Source organism: Delphinapterus leucas, chromosome 6 (assembly GCF_059928025.1).
Source record: "Delphinapterus leucas isolate spDelLeu-1000000601 "Yukka" chromosome 6, BTC_Dleu_Yukka2, whole genome shotgun sequence".
NCBI lineage: Eukaryota > Metazoa > Chordata > Mammalia > Artiodactyla > Monodontidae > Delphinapterus > Delphinapterus leucas.
The window spans coordinates 103,797,274-103,824,995 of NC_143134.1; the positions used below are offsets into that span (position 1 = coordinate 103,797,274).

The window sequence follows — 27,722 nt, forward strand, 5'->3', positions numbered from 1 at the left end:
TTCGACGGAGAAATCAAAGCTTTGCAGACAAGCAAAAGCTAAGAGAATTCAGCACAGCACCACCAAACCAGCTCACAACAGATGCTAAAGGAACTTCTCTAAGTGGAAAAAACAGAAGAAAAGGACCTACAAAAACTAACCCCAAACAATTAAGAAAATGGTAATACAAGCATACATATTGATAGTTACCTTAAATGTGAATGGATTAAATGCTCCAACCAAAAGACACAGGCTTGCTGAATGGATACAAAAACAAGATCCATATATATGCTGTCTAAAAGAGACCCACTTCAGACATAGGGATACATACAGACTGAAAGTGAGGGGATGGAAAAAGATATTACATGCAAATGGAAATCAAAAGAAAGCCAGAGTAGCAATACTCATATCAGATCAAATAGACTTTAAAATAAAGAATGTTACAAGGGACAAGGAAGGACACTACATAATGATCAAGGTATCAATCCAAGAAGAAGATATAACAATTAGAAATATATATGCACCCAACATAGGAGCACCTCAATACATAAGGCAACTGCTAACAGCTATACAAGAGGAAATTGACAGTAACAATAATACTGGGGGACTTTAACACCTCACACCAATGGACAGATCATCCAAACAGAAAATTAATAAGGAAACACAAGCTTTAAATGACACAAGAGACCAGATAGATTTAATTGATATTTATAGGACATTCCATCTGAAAACAGCAAGTTACAGTTTCTTCTCAAGTGCTCATGGAACACTCTCCAGCATAGATCACATCTTGGGTCACAAATCAAGCCTTAGTAAATTTAATAAAATTGAAATCATAACCAGCATCTTTTCCGACCACAACGCTATGAGATTAGAAATCAATTGCAGGGAAAAAAACGTAAAAAACACACACATGGAGGCTAAACAATACCTTACTCAATAATCAAGAGATCACTGAAGAAATCAAAGAGGAAATCAAAATTACCTAGAGACAAATGACAATGAAAACACAACGATGGAAAACCTATGGAATGCAGCAAAAGCAGTTCTCAGAGGGAAGTTTATAGCAATACAAACCTACCTCAAGAAACAAGAAAAATCTCAAACAATCTAACCTTACACCTAAAGGAACTAGAGAAAGAAGAACAAACAAAACCCAAAGTTAGTAGAAGGAAAGAAATCATAAATATCAGAGCAGAAATAAGTGAAATAGAAAACAATAGCAAAGACCAATAAAAGTAAAAGATGGTTCTTTGAGAAGATAAACGAAATTGATAAACCTTTAGCCAGACTCTTCAAGAAAAAGAGGACTGAAATCAATAAAATTAGAATTGAAAAAGGAGAAGTTACAACAGACACCTCAGAAATACAAAGCATCCTAAGAGACTAGTACAAGCAACTCTATGTCAATAAAATGGATGACCTGGAAGAAATGGACAAATTCTTAGAAAGGTATAACCTTCCAAGACTGAACCAAGAAGAAATAGAAAATATGAACAGACCAATCACAAGTAATAAAATTGAAGCTGATTAAAAATCTTCCAACAAAAATCCAGGACCAGATGGATTCACAGGTGAATTATATCAAACATTTAGAGAAGAGCTAACACCCATCCTTCTCAAACTCTTCCAAAAAATTGTAGAACACTCCTAAACTCATTCTACGAGGCCACCATCACCCTGATACCAAAACCAGACAAAGATACTACAAAAAAAGAAACTTGCGAACCAATATCACTCATGAATATAGATGCAAAAATCCTCAACAAAATACTAGGAAACAGAATCCAACAGCACGTTAAACGGATCATATGCCATGATCAAGTGGATTTACCCCAGGGATGCAAGGATTCTTCAATATATGCAAATCAATCAATGTGATACACCATATTAACAAATTGAAGAATAAAAACCACATGATCATCTCAATAGATGCAGAAAAAGCTTTTGACAAAATTCAACACCCATTTATTATAAAAACTCTCCAGAAAGTGGGCATAGAGGGAACCTACTTCAACATAATAAAGGCCATATATGACAAACCCAGAGCAAACATCATTCTCAATGGTGAAAAACTGAAAGCATTTCCTCTATGATCAGGAACAAGACAAGGATGTCCACTCTCACCACTATTATTCAACATAGTTTTGGACGTCCTAGCCACAGCAATCAAAGACAAAAAAGAAAAGGAATCCAAGTTGGAAAAGAAGTAAAACTGTCACTGTTTGCAGATGACATGATCCTATACATAGAGAACCCTAAAGGTGCCACCAGAAAACTACTAGAGCTAATCAATGAATTTGGTAAGGTTGCAGGATACAAAATTAATGTACAGAAATCTCTGGCATTCCTATACACTAACAACTAAAGATCAGAAGAGAAATTAAGGAAACAATCCCATTCACCACTGCAACAAAAAGAATAAAATATCTAGGAATAAATCTACCTAAGGAGGCCAAAGACCTGTACTCAGAAAATTATAAGACACTGATGAAAGAAAGCAAAGATGACACAAACAGATGTAGAGATATGCCATGTTCTTGGATTGGAAGAATCAATATTGTGAAAATGACTATACTACCCAAAGCAATCTACAGATACAGTGTGACCCCTATCAAGCTACCAATGACATTTTTCACAGAACTAGAACAAAAAATTTTACAATTTGTATGGAAACACAAAAGACCCCGAATAGCCAAAGTAATCTTGAGAAAGAAAAACGGAGCTGGAGGCATCAGGCTCCCTGACTTCAGACTATACTACAAAGCTACAGTAATCAAGACAGTATGGTACTGGCTCAAAAACAAATATAGATCAATGGAACAGGATAGAAAGCCCAGAGATAAACCCACGCACATATAGTCACCTTACCTTTGGCAAATGAGGCAAGAATATACAATGGAGAGAAGACAGCCTCTTCAATAAGTGGTGCTGGGAAAACTGGACAGGTACATGTAAAAGAATGAAATTAGAACACTCCCTAACACCAGACACTTGTAGGACTTCCCTGGTGGCGCAGTGGTTAAGAATCTGCCTGCCAATGCAGGGGACATGGGTTCAATCCCTGGTCTGGGAAGATCCCACATGCCACGGAGCAACCAAGCCTGTGAGCGACAAGTACTGAGCCCGTGTGCCTAGAGCCCGTGCTCTGCAACAAGAGAAACCACCGCAGTGAGAAGCCCACGCACCACAGTGAAGATTGGCCCCACTCGCCGCAACTAGAGAAAGCCCATGCACAGCAACAAAGACCCAACACAGCCAGAAAGAAGTAGATAAGTAAATTTATTTTTAAAAGCTCATTAAAAAAAAAAAGACACATGTGCCCCAATGTTCTTTGCAGCGCTACAATTTGCCAGGTCATGGGGGCAACCTAAATGCCCATCAACAGATGAATGGATAAAGAAGATGTGGTACATATATACGATGGAATATTACTCAGCCATAAAAAGGAATAAAATTGGGTCATTTGTAGAGACGTGGCTGGACCTAGGGACTGTCATACAGAGTGAAGTAAGTCCGAAAGAGAAAAACAACTACCGTATATTAACGCGTATACGTGGAATCTAGAAAAATGTTACAGATGAACCGGTTTGCAAGGCATAAATAGAGACACAGATGTAGAGAACAAACATATAGACAAAGGGGGAAAGCGGAGTGGGGGTGATGGTGGTGGGATGAATTGGGAGATTGGGATTGACATAGATACACTAATATGTATAAAATAGATAACTAATATGAACCTGCTGTATAATAAATAAAAATAAAGTAGTTGTCACTTTGTGGGTCGGGAGGAAGAAGAAGGATAGTTAGAGAGGAATAGACAGCTGGCTTCTGGGGCGTTGGTAATATTGTATTTCTATTTCTTGGTATTTATCTTAATTTGTTCTTTAAACTATACACATTAGTTTATATGCTTTTTGTGTGTTTGCTATTTCACTAAAAATAGTTAACACCTCTGTCTCTTCCTCACTTCTCCACTCCCCTTCTTTCTTGCTAAACCATTTATTCCTTATTTTGAAATCCTCCCACTTTTACCTCTTAATTTGCTTCTAGAGTGTAATTCTCCAGATCTTGGCAAGAGCTTTATGTTCTTTTGTTAACAAGCCTACTTCTCTGTTACCCCTGTCTTTGGTTACTGTCCCTTTTTCTCTTTGTCATTGTCACTTTTGCTGTCCTCTCCATCCTTCTCCTTAAACGAGCTTTTTATTTGCCTTTAGAAAGTAAACAAGAAAGTAGGTTTCCCTCACTATTATCTGACTTTATACAGGTTTTCTTCTCATCTAACAACTGAATAATTAGAAGGTTAAAAGTTAAGGTGGGTAGATATAAAAAACTTAATGGACACAGAGAACTTTCCTCAGTACATTTGGATCACAGAATCTTTTGAACAATACCCTGAGTTCTTTGCCATCTTTCTACGTTTGTTTGTTTAACAGCATTACTGAGATGTAATTCACACACCACACAATTTACCCATTTAAAGTATACAATTAAGTGGTATATTATATATTTTTAGTATATTCACAGAGTTGTGCAACTATCACCACAATCAATTTTAGAATATTTTCATCATCCCCAAAAGAAACCCCATACCCCTCAGCTGTCAACCCCCAAATCCCCCACCCCCAGTCCTAGGCAAACATTAATCCTTGTGTCTCTGTAGGTTTGCCTGTTCTGGACATTTCATATAAATGGAATCATACAATATGAGGTCCTTTGTGACTCTTTCAACTAGCATAATGTTTTCAAGGTTCAACCATGTAGCATAGATCAGTACTTCATTCCTTTTTATTGCTGAATATATCCCATTGTATTATGTATATATCACATTTTATTTTTCCATTCATCAGTTTATGGACATTTATGTTGTTTCCACTCTGGCTATTATAAGCAATGATGAGCATCTGTTAAAAAATTATTAGCTCTTACATAATTCCTTTTAAGTGGTATGTATTCATTGAAGAAAATTTGAAAAATTCTGAACAATATAAAGAATATGATACAATTTATTCATAATCCCACCACTCAAAAATAAGCTCTTTTAAAAAATCTTTCAAGAATAAGCTTTGTTAACACTTTTTCTGTCAGAAAAATACGTTTATGTAGTTTATTATTTCCTCATTTCTCTTTAAGATTTACTTCTCATTTGAGCAGATTTTGTTTGCCAAGTCATGGCAAATCTGGCCGCTGCAGTTGTAATAATTTGTAAATCATTGTACAATGGGAGTAAAGTAGAGTTATTAGCTATCAGATGGGGAGGGAGGAGGGTTTATAGAAAGTTTGATAGAGGAGGAAACATGTTTTGTGACTATGTGCATGAATTCCTGAAACTGGTAAGTAAATAAAAACATTGAGCTTTTTAATAAGGTCACATTTGTTCTGTTGTAGGAAGCTAGCAGGATGTACTGTCTTCATCACAGGCGCGAGCCGTGGCATTGGCAAAGCTATTGCTTTGAAAGCAGCAAAGGATGGAGCAAATATAGTCATTGCTGCAAAGACTGCCCAGGCACACCCCAAACTTGCAGGCACAATCTATAGTGCTGCTGAAGAAAGTGAGTTTCAATACATAGAGAATTTGCTGGAAAGTTTAATTATATCTATCTGAAGTCTACCCTAAAAATAATTTTATCAGGTTAAAGAAATATTTTGTCACCTTACAGCAGTGTTTGGGAACCATTTTTCTCCCCAGCAGTTTTAAGTGATGGGAGAGACTCCCGTTAAATATCATGTCTCATGAGGGCAGTGGTTCTTGGATGGGAGCAGAGAGTAGAGGAGTGGAAGTAGAGGAAAGAATTTGAGAGGTGGATGGTGTGAACACTTTGAAAAAGTACTCCATATTACTTGTTCTCTGCATAATTCACAAGTCATTATTTCAATATTTGCAGTTCACAAATAGCTATTGAGTGCTTATATTCAAGGCACTGTGCCAGGAGTAATGACTTAAATTTCAGCTTCAGTTGATATTGCTAGTTTTGTTAGTTATGTTAATAGTATTGTGGTTATGCTAGGGGAATACATATGAAGAAATTATGAGTGAAATGATGCCTGAGGTTTGTTTTGAAATACACCAGCAAAAAACAAAATGGAATTGGGGGGTAGATAAACAAATAACTGGCAAAACATTATCAATCATTGAACATAGGAGATGGATTGATGATAGTTCATTATACTATTCTTTATATTTTTGTAGATTTTTTGAAATTTTCCATAATAAAGGTCTTTTAAATTACCTTCCCCATTTTAATAGCATTTTAAAAAATTACCTTCCTTTTTGGTTTTTTAATAGAGTTGGCCTAGCTAGTCTGCAGCTGGATTCATCTGTCCTACTATAGGGCAGAGTTGCTGGTAGTTATAAGACATAGTTATTTATATTGATTTTCTGAAAATGGGGTACTTTTTTCTTTTGACTCTTGTGTCAGAGGTTTGATATTGATGAAAGGTTTAATATTTGAATGCTTTAATGTTTCTTTGTTTATCCTTTGTAGTCAAAGCAGCTGGAGGAAAGGCCTTGCCATGTGTTGTTGATGTGAGAGATGAACAACAAATCAGCAGTGCAGTGGAGAAAGCAGTTGAGAAATTTGGAGGTAGAGCCTTCATTCTGAAATAATTATTGAATATTGGTAAAGTATAGGTGTAACTATAATTTTATATTTAATTTTCTTTTGATTATTTTTTCCTGAGTCTTTTTGAGTATAACCAGAAATGGGTATTTATTCATATAGAAGCACAGCTTAAAATCATCTGATGACTAATTGAATAATTATAAAAATCATTTTTTTCTCATTTTTTTTTAACATCTTTATTGGAGTATAATTGCTTTACAATGGTGTATTAGTTTCTGCTTTATAACAAAGTGAATCAGTTATACATATACATATGTTCCCATATCTCTTCCCTCTTGCGTCTCCCTCCCTCCCACCCTCCCTATCCCACCCCTCTAGGCGGTCATGAAGCATTGAGCTGATCTCCCTGTGCTATGCGGCTGCTTCCCACTAGCTATCTACCTTACGTTTGGTAGTGTATATATGTCCATGCCTCTCTCTCGCTTTGTCACAGCTTACCCTTCCCCCTCCCCATATCCGCAAGTCCGTTCTCTAGTAGGTCTGTGTCTTTATTCCTGTCTTACCCCTAGGTTCTTCATGACATTTTTTTTTCTTCAATTCCATATATATGTGTTAGCATACGGTATTTGTCTCTCTCTTTCTGACTTACTTCACTCTGTATGACAGACTCTAGGTCTATCCACCTCATTACAAATAGCTCAATTTTGTTTCTTTTTATGGCTGACTAATATTCCATTGTATATACGTGCCACATCTTCTTTTTCCATTCATCCGATGATGGACACTTAGGTTGTTTCCATCTCCAGGCTATTGTAAATACAGCTGCAATGAACATTGTGGTATATGACTCTTTTTTTTTTTGCGGTACACGGGCCTCTCACTGCCGTGGCCCCTCCTGTTGCGGAGCACAGGCTCTGCATGCACAGGCCCAGCGGCCATGGCTCACGGGCCCAGCTGATCCGCGGCATGTGGGACCCCCCCCCCCCGACTGTGGCATGAACCCATGTCCCCTGCATTGGCAGGTGGACTCTCAACCACTGCGCCACCAGGGAAGCCCCCTGACTCTTTTTTAATTATGGTTTTCTCAGGGTATATGCCCAGTAGTGGGATTGCTGGGTCATATGGTAGTTCTATTTGTAGTTTTTTAAGGAACCTCCATACTGTTCTCCATAGTGGCTGCACCAATGCACATTCCCACCAACAGTGCAAGAGTGTTCCCTTTTACCCACACCCTCTCTAGCATTTATTGTTTCTAGATTTTTTTTTTAACATCTTTTTTTGGGTATAATTGCTTTACAATGGTGTGTTAGTTTCTGCTTTATAGCAAAGTGAATCAGTTATACATATACATATGTTCCCATATCTCTTCCCTCTTGCGTCTCCCTCCCTCCCACCCTCCCTATCCCACCCCTCCAGGCGGTCACAGAGCACGGAGCTGATATCCCTGCGCTATGCGGCAGCTTCCCACTAGCTATCTACCTTACGTTTGTTAGTGTATATATGTCCATGCCTCTCTCTCGCTTTGTCACAGCTCACCCTTACCCCTCCCCATATCCTCAAGTCCATTCTGCAGTAGGTCTGTGTCTTTATTCCTGTCTTACCCCTTGGTTCTTCATGACATTTTTTTTTCTAAAATTACATATATATGTGTTAGCATACGGTATTTGTCTTTCTCTTTCTGACTTACTTCACTCTGTATGACAGACTCTAGGTCTATCCACCTCATTACAAACAGCTAAATTTCGTTTCTTTTTATGGCTGAGTAATATTCCATTGTATATATGTGCCACATCTTCTTTTTTTTTTTTTTTTTTTAACATCTTTATTGGGGTATAATTGCTTTACAATGGTGTGTTAGTTTCTGCTTTATAACAAAGTGAATCAGTTATACATATACATATGTTCCCATATGTCTTCCCTCTTGCGTCTCCCTCCCTCCCACTCTCCCTATCCCACCCCTCCAGGCTGTCACAAAGCACCGAGCTAATATCCCTGTGCCTTGCGGCTGCTTCCCCCTAGCTATCTACCTTACTACGTTTGTTAGTGTGTATATGTCCATGACTCTCCCTCGCCCTGTCAAAGCTCAACCTTCCCCCTCCCCATATCCTCAAGTCCGTTCTCCAGTAGGTCTGCGTCTTTATTCCTGTCTTACCCCTAGGTTCTTCATGACATTTTTCTTTCCCCTTAAATTCCATATATATGTGTTAGCATACGGTATTTGTCTTTTTCTTTCTGACTTACTTCACTCTGTATGACAGACTCTAGGTCTATCCATCTCATTACAAATAGCTCAATTTCATTTCTTTTTAAGGCTGAGTAATATTCCATTGTATATATGTGCCACATCTTCTTTATCCATTCATCCGATGATGGAAACCTAGGTTGTCTCCATCTCTGGGCTATTGTAAATAGTGCTGCAATGAACATTTTGGTACATGACTCTTTTTGAATTATGGTTTTCTCAGGGTATATGCCCAGTAGTGGGATTGCTGGGTCATATGGTAGTTCTATTTGTAGTTTTTTAAGGAACCTCCATACTGTTCTCCATAGTGGCTGTACCAATTCACATTCCCACCAGCAGTGCAAGAGTGTTCCATTTTCTCCAAACCCTGTCCAGCATTTATTGTTTCTAGATTTTTTGATGATGGCCATTCTGACTGGTGTGAGATGATATCTCATTGTAGTTTTGATTTGCATTTCTCTAATGATTAATGATGTTGAGCATTCTTTCATATGTTTGTTGGCAGTCTGTATATCTTCTTTGGAGAAATGTCTAGGTCTTCTGCCCATTTTTGGATTGGGTTGTTTGTTTTTTTGTTATTGAGCTGCATGAGCTGCTTGTAAATTTTGGAAATTAATCCTTTGTCAGTTGCTTCATTTGCAAATATTTTCTCCCATTCTGAGGGTTGTCTTTTGGTCTTCTTTATGGTGTCCGTTGCTGTGCAAAAGCTTTGAAGTTTCATTAGGTCCCATTTGTTTATTTTTGCTTTTATTTCCATTTCTCTAGGAGGTGGGTCAAAAAGGATCTTGCTGTGATTTATGTCATAGAGTGTTCTGCCTATGTTTTCCTCTAAGAGTTTGATAGTTTCTGGCCTTGCATTTAGGTCTTTAATCCATTTTGAGCTTATTTTTGTGTATGGTGTTAGGGAGTGGTCTGATCTCATACTTTTACATGTACTTGTCCAGTTTTCCCAGCACCACTTATTGAAGAGGCTGTCCTTTCTCCACTGTACATTCCTGCCTCCTTTATCAAACTTAAGGTGACCATAAGTGCGTGGGTTTATCTCTGGGCTTTCTATCCTGTTCCATTGATCTATCTTTCTGTTTTTTGTGCCAGTACCATACTGTTTTGATTACTGTAGCTTTGTAGTATAGTCTGAAGTCAGGGAGCCTGATTCCTCCAGCTCCATTTTTCGTTTCCAAGATTGCTTTGGCTATTCGGGGTCGTTTGTGTTTCCATACAAATTGTGAAATTTTTTGTTCTAGTTCTGTGAAAAATGCCAGTGGTAGTTTGATAGGGATTGCATTGAATCTGTACATTGCTTTGGGTAGTAGAGTCATTTTCACAATGTTGATTCTTCCAATCCAAGAACATGGCATATCTCTCCATCTATTTGTATCATCTTTAATTTCTTTCATCAGTGTCTTATAATTTTCTGCATACAGGTCTTTTGTCTCCTTAGGTAGGTTTATTCCTAGATATTTTATTCTTTTTGTTGCAGTGGTAAATGGGAGTGTTTTCTTGATTTCACTTTCAGATTTTTCATCATTAGTGTATAGGAATGCCAGAGATTTCTGTGCATTAATTTTGTACCCTGCTACTTTACCAAATTCATTGATTAGCTCTAGTAGTTTTCTGGTAGCATCTTTGGGATTTTCTATGTATAGGATCATGTCATCTGCAAACAGTGACAGCTTTACTTCTTCTTTTCTGATTTGGATTCCTTTTATTTCCTTTTCTTCTCTGATTGCTGTGGCTAAAACTTCCAAAACTATGTTGAATAAGAGTGGTGAGAGTGGGCAACCTTGTCTTGTTCCTGATCTTAGTGGAAATGCTTTCAGTTTTTCACCATTGAGGACAATGTTGGCTGTGGGTTTGTCATATATGGCCTTTATTCTGTTGAGAGAAGTTCCCTCTATGCCTACCTTCTGCAGGGTTTTTATAATAAAAGGGTGCTGAATTTTGTCGAAAGCTTTCTCTGCATCTGTTGAGATGATCATATGGTTTTTCTCCTTCAATTTGTTAATATGGTGTATCACGTTGATTGATTTGCGTATATTCAAGAATCCTTGCATTCCTGGAATAAACCCCACTTGATCATGGTGTATGATCCTTTTAATGTGCTGTTGGATTCTGCTTGCTAGTATTTTGTTGAGGAGTTTTGCATCTATGTTCATCAGTGATATTGTCTTGTAGTTTGCTTTCTTTGTGACATGCTTGTCTGGTTTTGGTATCACGGTGATGGTGGCCTCGTAGAATGAGTTTGGGAGTGTTCCTCCCTCTGCTATATTTTGGAAGAGTTTGAAGAGGATAGGTGTTAGCTCTTCTCTAAATGTTTGATAGAATTTGCCTGTGAAGCCATCTGGTCCTGGGCTTTTGTTTGTTGGAGAATTTTTAATCCCAGTCTCAATTTCAGTGCTTGTGATTGGTCTGTTCATATTTTCTATTTCTTCCTGATTCAGTCTTGGCGGGTTTTGCATTTCTAACAATTTGTCCATTTCTTCCAGGTTGTCCATTTTATTGGCATAGAGTTGCTTGTAGTAATCTCTCATGATCTTTTGTATTTCTGCAGTGTCAGTTCTTACTTCTCCTTTTTCATTTCTAATTCTATTGATTAGAGTCTTCTCCCTTTTTGTCTTGATGAGTGTGGCTAATGGTTTATCAATTTTGTTTATCCTCTCAAAGAACCAGCTTTTAGTTTTATTGATCTTTGCTATCGTTTCCTTCATTTCTTTTTCATTTATTTCTGATCTGATCTTTATGATTTCTTTCCTTCTGCTAACTTTGGGGTTTTTTTGTTCTTCTTTCTCTAATTGCTTTAGGTGCAAGGTTAGGTTGTTTATTCGAGATGTTTCCTGTTTCTTAAGGTAGGATTGTATTGCTATAAACTTCCCTCTTAGAACTGCTTTTGCTGCATCCCATAGGTTTTGGGTCGTTGTGTCTCCATTGTCATTTGTTTCTAGGTATTTTTTGATTTCCTCTTTGATTTCTTCTGTGATCACTTCGTTATTAAGTAGTGTATTGTTTAGCCTCCATGTGTTTGTATTTTTTACAGATCTTTTCCTGTAATTGATATCTTGTCTCATAGCGTTGTGATCGGAAAAGATATTGATACAGTTTCAATTTTCTTAAATTTACCAAGGCTTGACTTGTGACCCAAGATATGATCTTTCCTGGAGAATGTTCCATGAGCACTTGAGAAAAATGTGTATTCTGTTGTTTTTGAATGGAATGTCCTATAAATATCAATTAAGTCCATCTTGTTTTTGTATCATTTAAAGCTTGTGTTTCCTTATTTATTTTCATTTTGGATGATCTGTCCATTGGTGAAAGTGGGGTTTTAAAGTCCCCTACTATAAATACGTTACTGTCGATTTCCCCTTTTATGGCTGTTAGTATTTGCCTTATGTATTGAGGTGCTCCTATGTTGGGTGCATAAATATTTACAATTGTTATATCTTCTTCTTGGATCAATCCCTTGATCATTATGTAGTGTCCTTCTTTGTCTCTTCTAATAGTCTTTATTTTAAAGTCTATTTTGTCTGATACGAGATTTGCTACTCCAGCTTTCTTTTGGTTTCCATTTGCATGGAATATCTTTTCCCATCCCCTTACTTTCAGTCTGTATGTGTCTCTAGGTCTGAAGTGGGTCTCTTGTAGACAGCATATATATGGCTCTTGTTTTTGTATCCATTCAGCCAATCTGTGTCTTTTGATGGGAGCATTTAATCCATTAACATTTAAGGTAATTATCGATATGTCTGTTCCTATTCCCATTTTCTTAATTGTTTTGGATTTGTTATTGTAGGTCTTTGCCTTCTCTTGTGTTTCTTGCCTAGAGAAGTTCCTTTAGCATTTGTTGTAAAGCTGGTTTGGTGGTGCTGAACTCTCTCAGCTTTTGCTTGTCTGTAAAGGTTTTAATTTCTCCATCAAATCTGAAGGAGATCCTTGCTGGGTAGAGTAATCTTGGTTGCAGGTTTTTCTCCTTCATCACTTTAAATATGTCCTGCCAGTCCCTTCTGGCTTGCAGAGTTTCTGCTGAAAGATCAGCTGTTAACCTTATGGGGATTCCCTTGTGTGTTATTTGTCATTTTTCCCTTGCTGCTTTTAATATGTTTTCTTTGTATTTACTTTTTGACAGTTTGATTAATATGTGTCCTGGTGTATTTCTCCTTGGATTTAACCTGTATGGGACTCTCTGTGCTTCCAGGACTTGATTAACTATTTCCTTTCCCATATTAGGGAAGTTTTCAACTATAATCTCTTCAAATATTTTCTCAGTCCCTTTCTTTTTCTTTTCTTCTTCTGGAACCCCTATAATTCAAATGTTGGTGCATTTATTGTTGTTCCAGAGGTCTCTGAGACTGTCCTCAGTTCTTTTCATTCTTTTTCTTTATTCTGCTCTGCAGTAGTTATTTCCACTATTTTATCTTCCAGGTCACTTATCCGTTCTTCTGCCTCAGTTATTCTGCTATTGATCCCATCTAGAGTATTTTTAATTTCATTTATTGTGTTGTTCATTGTTGCTTGTTTCATCTTTAGTTCTTCTAGGTCCTTGTTAAATGTTTCTTGCATTTTGTCTATTCTATTTCCAAGATTTTGGATCATCTTTACTATCATTATTCTGAATTCTTTTTCAGGTAGACTGCGTATTTCCTCTTCATTTCTTAGGTCTGGTGGGTTTTTATCTTGCTCCTTCATCTGCTGTGTGTTTTTCTGTCTTCTCATTTTGCTTATCTTACTGTGTTTGGGGTCTCCTTTTTGCAGGCTGCAGGTTCGTAGTTCCCGTTGTTTTTGGTGTCTGTCCCCAGTGGCTATAGTTGGTTCAGTGGGTTGTGTAGGCTTCCTGTTGAAGGGGACTAGTGCCTGTGTTCTGGTGGATGAGGCTGGATCTTGTCTTTCTGGTGGGCAGGTCCACGTCTGGTGGTGTGTTTTGGGGTGTCTGTGGACTTACTATGATTTTAGGCAGCCTCTCTGCTAATGGGTGGGGTTTTGTTCCTCTCTTGCTAGTTGTTTGGCATAGGGTATCCAGCACTGTAGGCTGCTGTTTGTTGAGTGAAGCTGGGTGCTGGTGTTGAGATGGAGATCTCTGGGAGATTTTTGCCATTTGATATTATGTGGAGATGGGAGGTCTCTTGTGGACCAGTGTCCTGAAGTTGGCTCTCCCACCTCAGAGGCACAGCACTGACTCCTGGCTGCAGCACCAAGAGCCTTTGATCCACACGGCTCAGAATAAAAGGGAGAAAAAGAAGAAAGAAAGAAAGAGAGAGAGAGAAAGAGAGAGAGGGAGGGAGGGAGGAAGGAAGAAGAAAGAAAGAGAATGGGAACAAGGGAGGAAGGAAGAGAATAAAATAAAGTAAGATAAAATAAAGTTATTAAAATAAAAAATAATTATTAAGAAAAAAAAATTTTTTTTAAGAAAAAAGAAAAAAAACCAAAACGGATGGATAGAACCCTAGGACAAATGGTGAAAGCAAAGCTATACAGACAAAATCTCACACAGAAGCATACACACACACACTCACAAAGAGAGGAAAAGGGGAAAAATAAATCTTGCTCTCAACGTCCACCTCATCAATTTGGGATGATTCATTGTCTATTCATGTATTCCACAGATGTAGGGTACATCAAGTTGATTGTGGAGCTTTAATCCGCTGCTTCTGAGGCTCTGGGAGAGATTTCCCTCTTTCTTCTTTGTTTGCACAGCTCCCGGGGCTCAGCTTTGGATTTGGCCCCGCCTCTGCGTGTAGGTCGCCGGAGGGCATCTGTTCTTTGCTCAGACAGGACGGGGTTAAAGGAGCAGCTGCTTTGGGGGCTCTGGCTAACTCAGTTTGGGGGGGGAGGGGTGCGAATGCGGGGCGAGCCTGCGGCGGCAGAGGCCAACGCGATGTTGCACCAGCCTGAGGGGCACTGTGCATTCTCCCGGGGAAGTTGTCCCTGGATTCCGGGACCCTGGCAGTGGCGGGCTGCACAGGCTCCCCGGAAGGGAGGTGTGGATAGTGACCTGTGCTCGCACAGAGGCTTCTTGGTGGTGGCAGCAAAAGCCTTAGCGTCTTATGCGTGTCTCTGGGGTCTGTGCTGTTAGCCGCGGCTCGCCCCCGTCTCTAGAACTCCTTTAAGCAGCGCTCTTAATCTCCTCTCCTCGCGCACCAGGAAACAAAGAGGGAAGAAAAAGTCTCTTGCCTCTTCGGCAGGTCCACACTTTTCCCGGACTCCCTCCCGGCTAGCCATGGCAAACTAACCCCTTGCAGGCTGTGTTCACGCCGCCAACCCCAGTCCTCTCCTTGCGCTCCTACCGAAGCCCGAGCCTCAGCTCCCAGCCCCGCCCGCCCCGCCCGGAGAGCAGACAAGCCTCTCGGGCTGTTGAGTGCCGGTCGGCCCTGATCCTCTGTGCGGGAATCTCTCCACTTTGCCCTCCGCACCCCTGTTGCTGTGCTCTCGTCCGCGGCTCCGAAGCTTTCCCTCTCCGCCACCCGCAGTCTCCGCCCGCGAAGGGGCTTCCTAGTGTGTGGAAACCTTTCCTCCTTCACAGCTCCCTACCACTGGTGCGGGTCCCGTCCCTATTCTTTTGTCTCTGTTTATTCTTTTTCCTTTTGCCCTACCCAGGTACGTGGGGAGTTTCTTGCCTTTTGGGAGGTCTGAGGTCTTCTGCCAGCATTCAGTAGGTGTTCTGTAGGAGTTGTTCCACGTGTGGATGTATTTCTGGTGTATCTGTGGGGAGGAAGGTGATCTCCACGTCTTACTCTTCCACCATCTTCCCGATTCCCCTAAAAATCATTTTGGATAGTATAACAAATTTACCATCCAAAATAAAGTTAAGACCTTGACAATAACATACATCTAGCCAAGTGGTTCCCCAGATCCCATCCACTTGTCTCTCCCCAGTTCATGTAACCATCATTTGATGACTTTTTAATATTTATTGAATAAAGTGCAGATAACCTATTGGCATTCAAGATCTTTCACATTCTGGTGTTAACAGACTTGTTTTGGTTTCATCTTTCTTCTACACCCCTATGTAAACTCCATACTTCAGCCAAAATTGTTTACATCCATTTCCTTACCTTGAATTTTTTTTTGCCTCTCAGCTTTTGCTGTTCCTATTCCTGAGGCTCCTCCAGTGCCCACTCCTCCACCTCTGATCCTTCCTGAAATGTTCCCTTCTTTGTCTTTTGAAATCCTACCTTTTTGTGCTTTAATCTCATCTCCTTCACAAAGCCAGTTTCCTGACTATGCCAACTAATCAGAAGTGTACATTTTTCTTTCTCTGAATTCCAAAAACATTCCTTTGATCCTCATCTTGTACGACTTTAGATCTTAGTATTTCTTTTTTGTCCCCAATTGGTTCATAAGCTGCTAGAAGGCAAGTGTTGGGAGTTGAACTGAGACTTTGATGGCATTATAGCAAGGCACGTAGCCATGTCCTGATCCTGCCCTATTACCACTCTCTCCCTATAATATTCCAGAGACTGTATGTACCTACAAAGGATATTGCCCAATGGGAAACAAGGTTAATGCTTTATTGTTAGCAAGGCTCGTGCTTATAACTCCCAGTGTGGAGTGCTGTGTTATTCAGGACTGGAGCACAAAGCTTTGGCTCAAATGGGGCCTCTTCTTTTAAATCCAAAATCTTACTCCTGGTTGGCAGCCTTTCCCAAAGTAATGTGAATGCCCATGAGAGAAGAGGAGAGAGAAAGCAAAATTACTGGGGGTTTTTTTCTTACTGATCGGGCTGCAAATATGAAAGAGGAAGGAGAGGAAGCCACATTCATATGCAGAACCTTTTATCTAAAATGACTTCACCTACTAGTGAAAGTGAGCAATTAGTGCCAATTAGGACTTAACCTAATTAGTTTAGCCATTCATTTTTAGGGAGGAATTAAGGGATAAGGCGGGTGAAGGTGGAAGACTGGAGCTTTTCCTTTCTCTGTATTCATCCAGTTTTAGTTCTTTCTGTTGATCCATTGGGTTTATCAACTGAGGGCAAGTTTATCCTTCTTGGAGAATGGAATCATCAGAATATTGGGGAGAGCTGCTACCAGCTTTGTCTGAGCCCTTTCTCGATCTTTATTTCTGTCCTGTAGTTCAGTTAGAGAACATCAGCAGTTCAGCTGTTGTCTGGTATTGTCCCAAGAAACCTCTGAAATGAGTCAAGATGGACATTAGTTAAAGATACTCAAGACCATACTATATAGGCCCCAAATTCACCCCCCATTTATTGTTTTTTTTAATTTAATTATTTTAAACTTTTAAAAAAAATTTTATTTTTTGGCTGTGTTGGGTGTTCGTTGCTGCACGTGGGCTTTCTCTAGTAGGCGGTGAGCGGGGGGCCTACTCTTCGTTGTGGTGCGCGGGCTTCTCATTGCAGTGGCTTCTCTTGTTGCGGAGCACAGGCTCTAGGCACGCGGGCTTCAGTAGTTGCAGCACATGGACTCAGTAGTTGTGCCCTAGAGCATGTGGGATTCAGTAGTTATGGCTCACGGGCTCTAGAGCACAGGCTCGGTAGTTGTGGCGCACAAGCTTAGCTGCTTCACGGCACGTGGGGTCTTCCTGGACCAGGGTTCGAAGCCGTGTCCCCTGCATTGGCAGGCAGATTCTTAACCACTGTGCCACCAGGGAAGTCTCCCCTTTTATTTTCATTTTTATTTTTTTAATTTTATTTTTCTTAATTGAAGTACAGTTGATTTACAAAGTTGTGCCAATCTCTGCTGTCCAGCAGGGTGACTCAGTTATACACATGTATACATTCTTTTTTTAATATTCTTTTCCATTATGGTTTATCACAGGATATTAACTATAGTTCCCTGTGCTATACAGTAGGACCTTGTTGTTTATCCATCTTATATATAATAGTTTTCACCCGCCTTTTAACTTCCCGTCTTGAATTCTAGCTGCATTGTCTAATCTGGTTCACCAGAAAGAGTTACACATTACGTACTAATGACAGCATAGTCTAAAAATTTGTTCCTGAGTGTCAAAATGTGAAGCAGCTCCACTTTCCAGAGTTGGGATCCTCCAGAATAAACTGAAGTCTCACAAATTGATTTCTTCTCCTATTGTTGCCACAGAATTTAAAGAGCCACACTGAAATCTTTTTCTTGGAAGAATTAAGACCAAGAAATCTCTCCTCTCCAATTTTCTAACTCTATTTTGTCCCAGCCAAGGAGGGTCACTCAGGTGCATGGATGGTCTGCATTTTTTTAGCCACTGTAGCTTAGATTGTCTTCCATTGAACCTGGTATCATTCCTTCAGCATCTTCAGTGTTGGATTAATTCAACTTTGTCTATCATGTGGTCTACTTTTCCAGGAGTAGACAGAGAAAACGGTAAGGACAAAAGCAAATCTTGGTTTTTGTTTCTTTAGAAGCCAGTGGATCCATATTATTGATATGGGCTTCATGTCCTAGAACTTAGTTCAGTTGCTAGAAATCTTCAATTAAGAAGGTATGCTTTTCATATCTTTGGGGAAAAAAAATCTCCCAATGTATTTTGCTACCTGTTGTTGAGATGGGCATCTGAAACACTTCTTTTTTTTTAAATTAATTAATTAATTAATTTTATTTTTGGCTGCGTTGGGTCTTAGCTGTGTGTGGGCTTTCTTTATTGCAGCAAGCAGGGGCTACTCTTTGTTGTAGTGCCTGGGCTTCTCATTGCCGTGGTTTCTCTTGTTGTGGAGCACCGGCTCTAGGCACGCGGGCTTTAGTAGTTGTGGCATGCGGTCTCAGTAGCTGTGGCTCGCGGGCTCTAGAGTGCAGGCTCAGTAGTTGTGGCTCATGGGCTTAGTTGCTCCACGGCATGTGGGATCTTCCTGGACCAGGGCTCAAACCCGTGTCCCCTGCCTTGGCAGGCGGATTCTTAACCACTGCGCCACCAGGGAAGCCCTGAAACCTTTCTATCTTCTTGCTAAATTTACAAATTGGTGGTGGAGTTACCTTTATTTTGGAATCTCTCCTAACATTTCCTTCCCTCCTCCTTAGGATCCACTTTGATGTATTTAAAGTGTTTTGCTTTCCATTTGCCCATTAACTTCTGCTTTTCTGGCATAACAATGCAGAATCTTAATTCTTAATTCTTCAGTGAGCTCTGTTCAGCATCTCAGCTTCTGCTGTCTCCTAATCAGGATGGATGCCACATTTATGAGATGATTCATAGCCTGCTCTTTTTTTCCTCTGTGTTTTTTTCCCACAGATCTCCCAAGTCTTTATATTTTGCTCGTTTTATTTTAGTTCCACACTGTGGTTGCTACTGATATGCTCTGGCTTGGAGTTTTGTAGGCCTTTGAAGTCTGCCTTTTAGGGAGCACTCTACCTTTGTTTTGCCCTCATATTTCTCTCTGCTGGGGAATTATCCCTAACAAAGTCCTGCACAGTGGATGGTGCTTTCTGACCTGTGCCCTGGGGGGCCTCTGCCACATGGTACTCCCTATCACCTTGCCTTCCCTCATCTTCAGAGTGTTTCAGGCCTTGAGTAAATTATGCTATTTCATAAACCACAGATGTGATCTTTCCTGCCACCTTTTTCTTCTGCAGCAGGCATACATATATGCCTTTTCTTTATCATTTCCCACCATCGTTCCCTGATCCATTTTAATTTGGCCCATCTGAGTTCAGAAATTTTAAGATATCTCTTAATTGGACCCAGTTTTTTTTCTCTTTATCACTGGCAAGTCAAATACAGTTTTCCCAGTCAGTATATCTTCATTACTCATCTACTTTCTTTTGCTTTTGGGCCCAGATGTTTGCTCTGATAACATAGCTGTCACTTATTATCACATAGTGAGAGATGAAGTCAATAAAGGTTGGATTTGCCCAAGGAATCCATTGATTGGATCAACCCTCATTAGCTTCATCGCCTTAATTAGGGTAATTCTACACAGGTGGTTTGCACACCCATCAGTCCAGCATCTCACCCAGACCCACACTCAATTTGCTTTGCTCCCACCTGGCTTTTTCTTTAGTGAATATTATCTTCCTTGTCTCTTAGGCCCTAGCAGCATGGCTTATACAGAGTAGCCCCTCAGTGATTATCTCTTAGTGATGAGATTGAGCAATATCTAGTTTTGTGAATTGAGAAGCATGTCGTGGATTTAAAAATTCCTCTCACTGGTCTTTACCACTTGTGAAGGCAAACCATCATCATTTTGTTTATTCTGGAAAGCTGGTAGTCACAGGACATGAAACTTGTCCAATATATACAGGTGATTTACTTGAGTCTGAGTTTTGTTATAACGAAGATATAAAATGTAATATAGTTGAATCCAAAGTTATTCTAAGGACACGTTTTAAGAAAACATTAGTAGCGCAAACTCTGTGCTAAAGAATATGGAAATTGAGGAATGAGGACGTGATCAAAATTTTATAATGTTACTATAAATGAAGAAAGGGAGCTTATGACTAATATGTTGTAAGTATAATAACCTTATTTAAACCATTTTCCACATATTGTGAGAGAGGGACAAAGCGAAGTTAAGATAATAAAAGACGTTTAAGGCAACAGTCTAACCCCAGCAGTAGAAATTGTCATATATCTATTTGATAGAATATTAAATGCTCTTTAGAAAGAATGGATGCAGCTAGAGATAATCATACTAAGTGAAATAAATCAGAAAGAGACAAATACCATATGATATTACTTATATGTGGAGTCTAAAATATGACACAAATGAACTTATCTACGAAACAGAAACAGACTCACAGACATAGAGAACAGACCTGTGGTTGCCAAGGGGGAGGGGGATGGGGGAGGGATGGATGGGGAGTTTGGGGTTAGTAGATGCAAGCTATTACATATATTGAATAGAACGCATAAACAACAAGGTCCAACTGTATCGCACAGGGAACTATATTCAGTATCCTGAAATAAACTATAATGGAAAAGAATATAAAAAAGAATGTATATATATCTATAACTGAGTCACTTTGCTGTACAGCAGAAATTAACACAACATTGTAAATCTGCTGTACTTCAATTTAAAGGAAAAGAATTATGAAGGCCATGTAGAAATGCAGAAATGTGTTTGAGATGCTTTTGTATTTTACCATTTTCATTTAACATTATTTAAGCTTGTAACCATAAATGTTACATATGGATAAGGACTGGATAGAATATGCAGAAATAATCATTATTCTAAATTTATTTTGTGTATAAGTTACCAAAACAAACCTGATCTATTTTCATGATTTGCCTGGAATTTAAACTCTAGGTCATTTTTCTTTTCCCAGTTCCCAAGACCAGAAAGGAGCTCTTCCATTTAAGTAAGGGCCTTTGAGAGGAGGGAGACCGGTGTGCTTGGAAGGGAGACAGGCCTTGGAAAGATGATGGGGGGGGTGGGAAACTTTAAGGAAACTGACCTAAGGTTCTTGGAGACAAGGAGGGAAGACCAGGAAGTAAGAGAACAGATAAGGACGGGAGCTACAAACCACTAAGGACTAAGCTTCTTTGCAGTTTCCTGTGGAGCCCTGGTTATGGTCTCCATGTGCCAGTGAAAATCATTTGGGTGCTGTTTTGACGTACCTACTGAGTCTTGCATTGGTGTATTCGTCAGTCATATTATCTAAAGGAAGTATTTGTGAACCCGGGCTTCAACTATATAGAGTGAATGTTTTTTATTTCTTTTTGTTATAAAGTCTAAATTACATTACTAAGAAGTTGATTATTTGAATACAGGAATTGATATTCTGGTGAATAATGCCAGTGCTATTAGCTTGACCAACACATTGGAAACACCAACAAAGAAAGTGGATTTGATGATGAACATCAACACCAGAGGCACCTATCTTACGTAAGTTAAAGACATGTGGGAGAGAGTGTTGCAGTATTTTGTCAGAGAACTAGTTGTAAACAGATTTGAATAGGTTAGGAATACAGTTTAAAATCTAGTCAACCCTTATAAAGGCCTAAAAGTGCTCCAAGTCAGTAGGTAGCATTTTAAATAGTTTTATTCAGAGTGCCTTTTCTCTGTGATTCTAATAAAGACTAAAGTATAGCTCAAACATTTTCAAACATTTGCATGAGTAAATATATATATATGCATACCAAGTCTTCTGGCAAACCTGCAGTAGTCTCTTCCTCTGAAAAACACTGGAGTTTTAGTTATGTAAATAACAAGAAGCTCATTATGAATCCCATTTTAATGTAATTGAAAAAGGCTAATGCTATCTTAGGCAGTGTCAGGGAAAATATCAAATATAGAATGAGAGCAAATGTAGTCCTGTTGTGTTCTGGATTGGTCAGACCTAGTCCACTCTTGTTTGTTTGTCCATTTGTTTATCTGTTTATTTACCTTCGGGTTCTACCATTTTTCATGTGGATATAAGGGCAGATCAGCACAGCACTTTCTTATCTGCCTTATATGTACTTGTGTGTATCTGCCTTATACGTTTGCACAGAACAGGTGGTTAGGAACTTGGGCTTTGGAGGCAGACTCCTTTGAGGATTCAAATTTCACCCCCCACCCTTCATGACTCACTATCTTCATGAGCTTGTACAAGTAACTTAAGCTCTTGCAGAGTCTGTTTTCTCATTTGTAAAATGGGGATAATAGAGAAGTATGTCATAAGATTGGTAATAAGGGTTAAATGTAAAATTTGTCTTTAATTTTGAACTTTGCCCTTGGATGTGTGTTTTTGGATCTGCAAAACTTGGCTCTGACAGTGTTAAACATTTTGTTTTTATTAGTTACCTATATTCATAATTTCATTAGCTGCCTACATGAAAAAAATCAGGAGATTTACACAAAAATCCCGATTTCTGGCTTTCTTGAAACATTGGCCACATAGAGACAGCGTTCCCACATGGCAACAGTTAGCTACCATAGCCCAGTGGCAGAGTATCAACTGCGTTATCAGATGGGGACTGGGCACCATTGTCTCTGGATGCTGAGGGCAGGCTAAAAAGTTGCCACTTATCATTGTGCTTGCACTTTTCCTTCTTCTATTAAAGGAGAAAGTAAAATATTTCTCATACCCAGGTCTCTATCTGAAGTGGGAAAATGAGACATATGCCAAGAGGGCCATATGTGCAAGTAAAATGGTTGAGAGCTTGCTTCTTTGTAGATGTGGGGCATATTTCTATAAATTCAGTGTGTAACCTATATTCCTCCTGAATGGAAACCATAGAGAATCAAACCATAGTAAGATCTGTGGCAAGCATATTGAAAAGATTATGGTGAAAAACTTAATGAACTAGAAAGAGGACTAACATTTCAATAGGTTTGTGTTTACTTTCAAATAAAATAAGCAATGCTGCTGTGTGATGCAGTTATGTGTTACAAGAAGAAATTATCTGGGCATCAAAATATTTTACAGCTGGTAACTTTGTGAAAGAATTTTGATTGAATGTAAACACTCATTTAAATAAGTGTTTAAAAATATAAACCTAACCAGGAATACTATTCCTGCTGAATTAAGGGTTAGAAGGGCATGATGCATGAAAAACTTAAATCATTTATGGCAGTTTCTATTATAGATGACGAAGCCACAGGAATAAATATTCCACCCACCCAGTTATATTTATTTATGGTGTCAGGATAATTTTGATGTAATTAAAGTTTTTTAGACTGGATACTCATGACATGAACATCAGGAAATGACTTGAGGATTGAGAAATGTTTTAGAAAATGTAATGTGGGTTTATCAAAAGTGGTAATCAAGACTTCCCTGGGGGCGCAGTGGTTAAGAATCCGCCTGCCAATGCGGGGGACACAGGTTCGAGCCCTGGTCCAGGAAGATCCCACATGCCGTGGAGCAACTAAGCCTGTGTGCCACAACTACTGAGCCTGTGCTCTAGAGCCCGTGAGCCACAACTACTGAGACCGCGTGCCACAACTACTGCAGCCCGTGTGCCTAGAACCTGTACTCCACAACAAAAAGAAGCCACTGCAATGAGAAGCCCGCACACCGCAACAAAGAGTAGCCTGTGCTCGCCGCAACTAGAGAATGCCTGCGCACAGCAATGAAGGCCCAATGCAGCCAAAAAATTAATTAATTAATTAAAAAAAATCCACCTGCTAGTGCAGGGGACACAGGTTCGATCCCTGGTCCTGGAAGATCTCACGTGCTGTGGAGCAACTAAGCCTGTACACCACAACTACTGAGCCTGCGCTCTAGAGCCCGCGAGCCACAGCTTCTGAGCCCACGCACTACAACTCTGAAGCCTGTGTGCCTAGAGCCCATGCTCCGCAACAAGAGAAGCCACCGCAATGCAAAGCCTGCACACCTCAACGAAGAGTGGCCCCGCTGGCTGCAACTAGAGAAAGCCCGCACGTAGCAACAAAGACCCAATGCAGCCCAAAGTAAATAAAAAACAAAAAGTGGTATAGACAGTGTGGCTGTGATGGTCAGGGTTAACTTTAAACTTAAACAAGTCTAAACTAATGTAGAAGTGTTTCACAGAGGTGTAGAAATTAAGTTTGTTCATTGTATTGTTCACTAGGAATAGCTCTTGCTAAAAAGTTAAAAACAGGCCGTTATGAATTCTAAGAATTAAATAGACTTCTGTGGTTTGAAATACAGACTATTCAGTGCTTTACTCATGTTGAATACAAAGTGACTGTCAGTTCTGTGACAAGGTTGTGTGGTTGTGGTGTATTGTTGTAGAGATTTTGTTTTTGATTAGAAAGAAATCAATTCTTTTTTGCCACCCAAGAGAAAATTCCCAACTCAGTTCCCAAGCAAAGATTGGGTCAAAGACTTGGCTTTTTTAGCTGACATTATGACTTACGGAAACACAAGTATATGATTCTCATTGCTCATTCCTTATGAAATTATGTCTTTGGAAAACCCATTTGTCAAGAATAATTTGTCCCCTTTCCTATAACAAGGTTATTTTCCAAAAATGAAAGTGATGGCCTAAACTACACTCCTGTTTATAGATTTGTTCAGTTCAAAACAAAACCAAAAAATCCGATATAGGAAAATGAACTAACTTTAAAATTACCTTTATGAATGAAAACTATTTGGGCAGTTGAAGAACTACAAATGGAATACATAAGCTGTAGGGCACTAAGGTACTAAAAACTAAATATGAGTACGTTGGAGTAATAGATCTACAAATATCTCAGGAATAGATACCCTAAAATAAACCCCTTTTTTTTTTTTTAATTTTTATTTTTTCGGTACGCGGGCCTCCCACTGTTGTGGCTTCTCCCGTTGCAGAGCACAGGCTCCGGACGCGCAGGCTCAGTGGCCATGGCTCACGGGCCCAGCCGCTCCGCGGCATGTGGGATCCTCCTGGACCAGGGCACAAACCCGTGTCCCCTGCATCGGCAGGCGGACTGTCAACCACTGCACCACCATGGAAGCCCTAAAACCCTTTTTTAAAGCAAAGATTCTATTCACTGTTGAAAGTTCCTATATTTATTAACAGCTATTTTTTAAAATAAAATTTATTTATTTATTTATTTTGGCTGCATTGGGTCTTCGTTGCTACGCATGCGCTTACTCTAGTTGTGGTGGGCGGGGGCTACTCTTTGTTGCCGTGCACGGGCTTTTCATTGCAGTGGCTTCTCTTGTTGCGGAGCACGGGCTCTAGGTGCACGGGCTTCAGTAGTTGCGACATGTGGGCTCTGTAGTTCTGGCACAGGGGTTTAGTTGCTCTGTGGTGTGTGGGATCTTCCTGGACCAGGGCTTGAACCCGTGTCCCCTGCATTGGCAGGTGGATTCTTAACCACTGTGCCACCAGGGAAGTCCCTATTAACAGCTAGTTTTAAATAAAATTGTTCCCAGTTAAAAGCATTTTACAATGCCAGTTGAAAGACCTGACATTGACCTTTGAACCAAACAAAGGGTGTCAGGTTTTTGGTCCTCTATGAAAGGCATACATTATAAAAGAGAAATTCATAATGAGATATTTCCATTTAAATTTTTGTTTTGTTTTTTATTTAGTGACACTCATTTCATTCACAGAAGATAAGTACAGATTGTTTTCTCAGGGAAGCCTGAGAAGCATCCTCAGGGAGAGAGTAGGGGAAGGCCCAAAGAACTGACCTATTTGGAGATTTCAGCAAGGATCTGGAGCTGCTTCCTGATCCCTGGTGCCCAGGGCCCTGTGGCCTATGTCTTGTGTTCTAGTGGTTTAAAGAAACAGGGTTGGAAGACAGGAGGTAGAATGCAGATCCTTATTTGTATTTCTAAGTTTTAATTAAATATATAATCTCCAGTATTATATGTGTTTGTATCATGTTAAATGCTTATAGAAATTCAGTAATAAGGCTCAATTGTATTTCTGAACCGTTGCTCTTTCTTATACCCAGCTCACTTTATTCATTTACTCAAATGCCCTATAGGCCTTGGAGCTTACAACCCTGATTAAGTAAAATAATTCATGTGAAGGTAATAACTAATAAGTGCAGTGCCTAGCATACAGTAAGTTTCTAGTAAACTTAGCTATTTCATTAAGCTCAAGGTATTAGTATCTAAGCGTGGTGCTAAGAATTTTCAATATAATGTGTAAGATAGGGCATGTTGCCGTGGAAAACGTACCTGATTAGGGTTAGTAACGCTGAGGGTTAGGCAAGCAAAGTACAGGTGGAAAGGTTTTGTCTAATATATCAGAGAAGCTCATGTTTGTAATGTAAATGAAATGAACTCCTTCCCTTGAGTGTGAAATACGGTCTTATTGCTTGGAATAGGTTGTTTCCTGTTGATGCTTTGACATGCAGCTTCACTGTTCTAATGACAAACAGCTGTAATATTGTTTGCCCTTCTCTACCTCACCCCGATAAAAGTGAAGCACCTTTGTAATAGAAAAACAATATGTACAAAAACCCTTTAGTGATATTGATTGTATTTGGTTTATAAACTTAAAAAGACATTGCAAAAAAAAAACACATTGTAGATGGTAACAAGAATGTTGCAGATTGGTAATAAAGAAACAGACTTAAGAAGAATGGACTAGTTTCAAGTCCTAGAAGTTATTGAATGTGAAATAAAACTAAAAACTAAAATTATTAAGCTACAATATGTTATTAAGCTATATACTATAGCTTAATAATTAAACATTTCCAAATATTGGACCTGTGTCTTTTGTAAAATAAATTATCTACCTTTCTGAAAGGGTTTAAAAAACAAACAACTAAATATTGCCTGCAAAGGAACATTGCATTGCATATTGGTACAAATTAAATTTGGTTATGTATTGGGAGTTCATGTTATTAAATTACAGTTCCAGTGTGGTAGGAATACTATACCTACTAAGATGAAAAAAAATCAGAATCTGTAATACTAATAATAACAGTTGTTTATTTCATGTTTAATATGTGCACTGTTCTAAGTATCTCATATGTATCATTTCATTTTAATCCCTTGGTCAATCCTAGATAGTGGCAGGTATTACCAACATTTACAAGTGAGAAAACTAAGAATTAGAATACTATATATTTTGCCCCAGATTACACAATGAAGGGCAGAAGGAGGATTTGAACCTAGGTCTGTCCGACTTGGAAGGATGTAGTTGAAGATAATCTAAGTTGGATTTAAGGCTAGTGTGCCACGGAATTGATTATTTTCATCAAGCAGATCATATTGTCAGGCCATTATGCATAGCTTCAAAGGATGAATATTAGTTGCTTTTCCTATCTGCATTCCAGGTAAGTGGGGGAACAACAACAAAGAAAACCAACAGAAGTACCCTGCTGGTTATTGAACAAGTTCAGTTGCTCTGTAGAAGTAGTTTAAAATATAACTTAAGAAAGTAATGAAGCTGTTAGAAAGCTAGTAACTTGACTTGTGTTTTCTTTTGCTTTCAGATCTAAAGCATGCATTCCTTATTTGAAGAAGAGTAAAATTGCTCATATCCTCAATCTCAGCCCACCACTGAACCTAAATCCACTGTGGTTCAAACAGCACTGTGGTAGGTGGTAGGATGAGGGGATGGCTTGTTTAGTCAATTTGTTTTGTATTAAACCAGTATATCTATGATGTAATCACAATTTGTACATAGCGTTCAACATTAAATTTTCT

The 27,722-nt window shown here is 39.2% G+C and overlaps 1 protein-coding gene across 9 annotated transcripts in view; it reads left to right on the forward strand.

Moving 5' to 3' along the window:
* The window catches only part of HSDL2 (hydroxysteroid dehydrogenase like 2), a 92,315-nt gene that overhangs the window by 10,394 nt on the left and 54,199 nt on the right, over positions 1 to 27,722 (forward strand). For all 9 annotated transcript variants that reach the window (XR_002645284.2, XR_016393612.1, XR_016393611.1 and 6 more), the window contains exons 2-5: positions 5,368 to 5,531; positions 6,465 to 6,563; positions 21,430 to 21,544; positions 27,509 to 27,612. Coding sequence is in view for 6 of the 9 variants with exons in the window: in XM_089913597.1 (XP_089769723.1) it covers positions 5,368 to 5,531; positions 6,465 to 6,563; positions 21,430 to 21,544; positions 27,509 to 27,612 (482 nt within the window). In the remaining 3 variants the exon portion in view is untranslated. The remainder of the gene's footprint in view (positions 1 to 5,367; positions 5,532 to 6,464; positions 6,564 to 21,429; positions 21,545 to 27,508; positions 27,613 to 27,722) is intronic.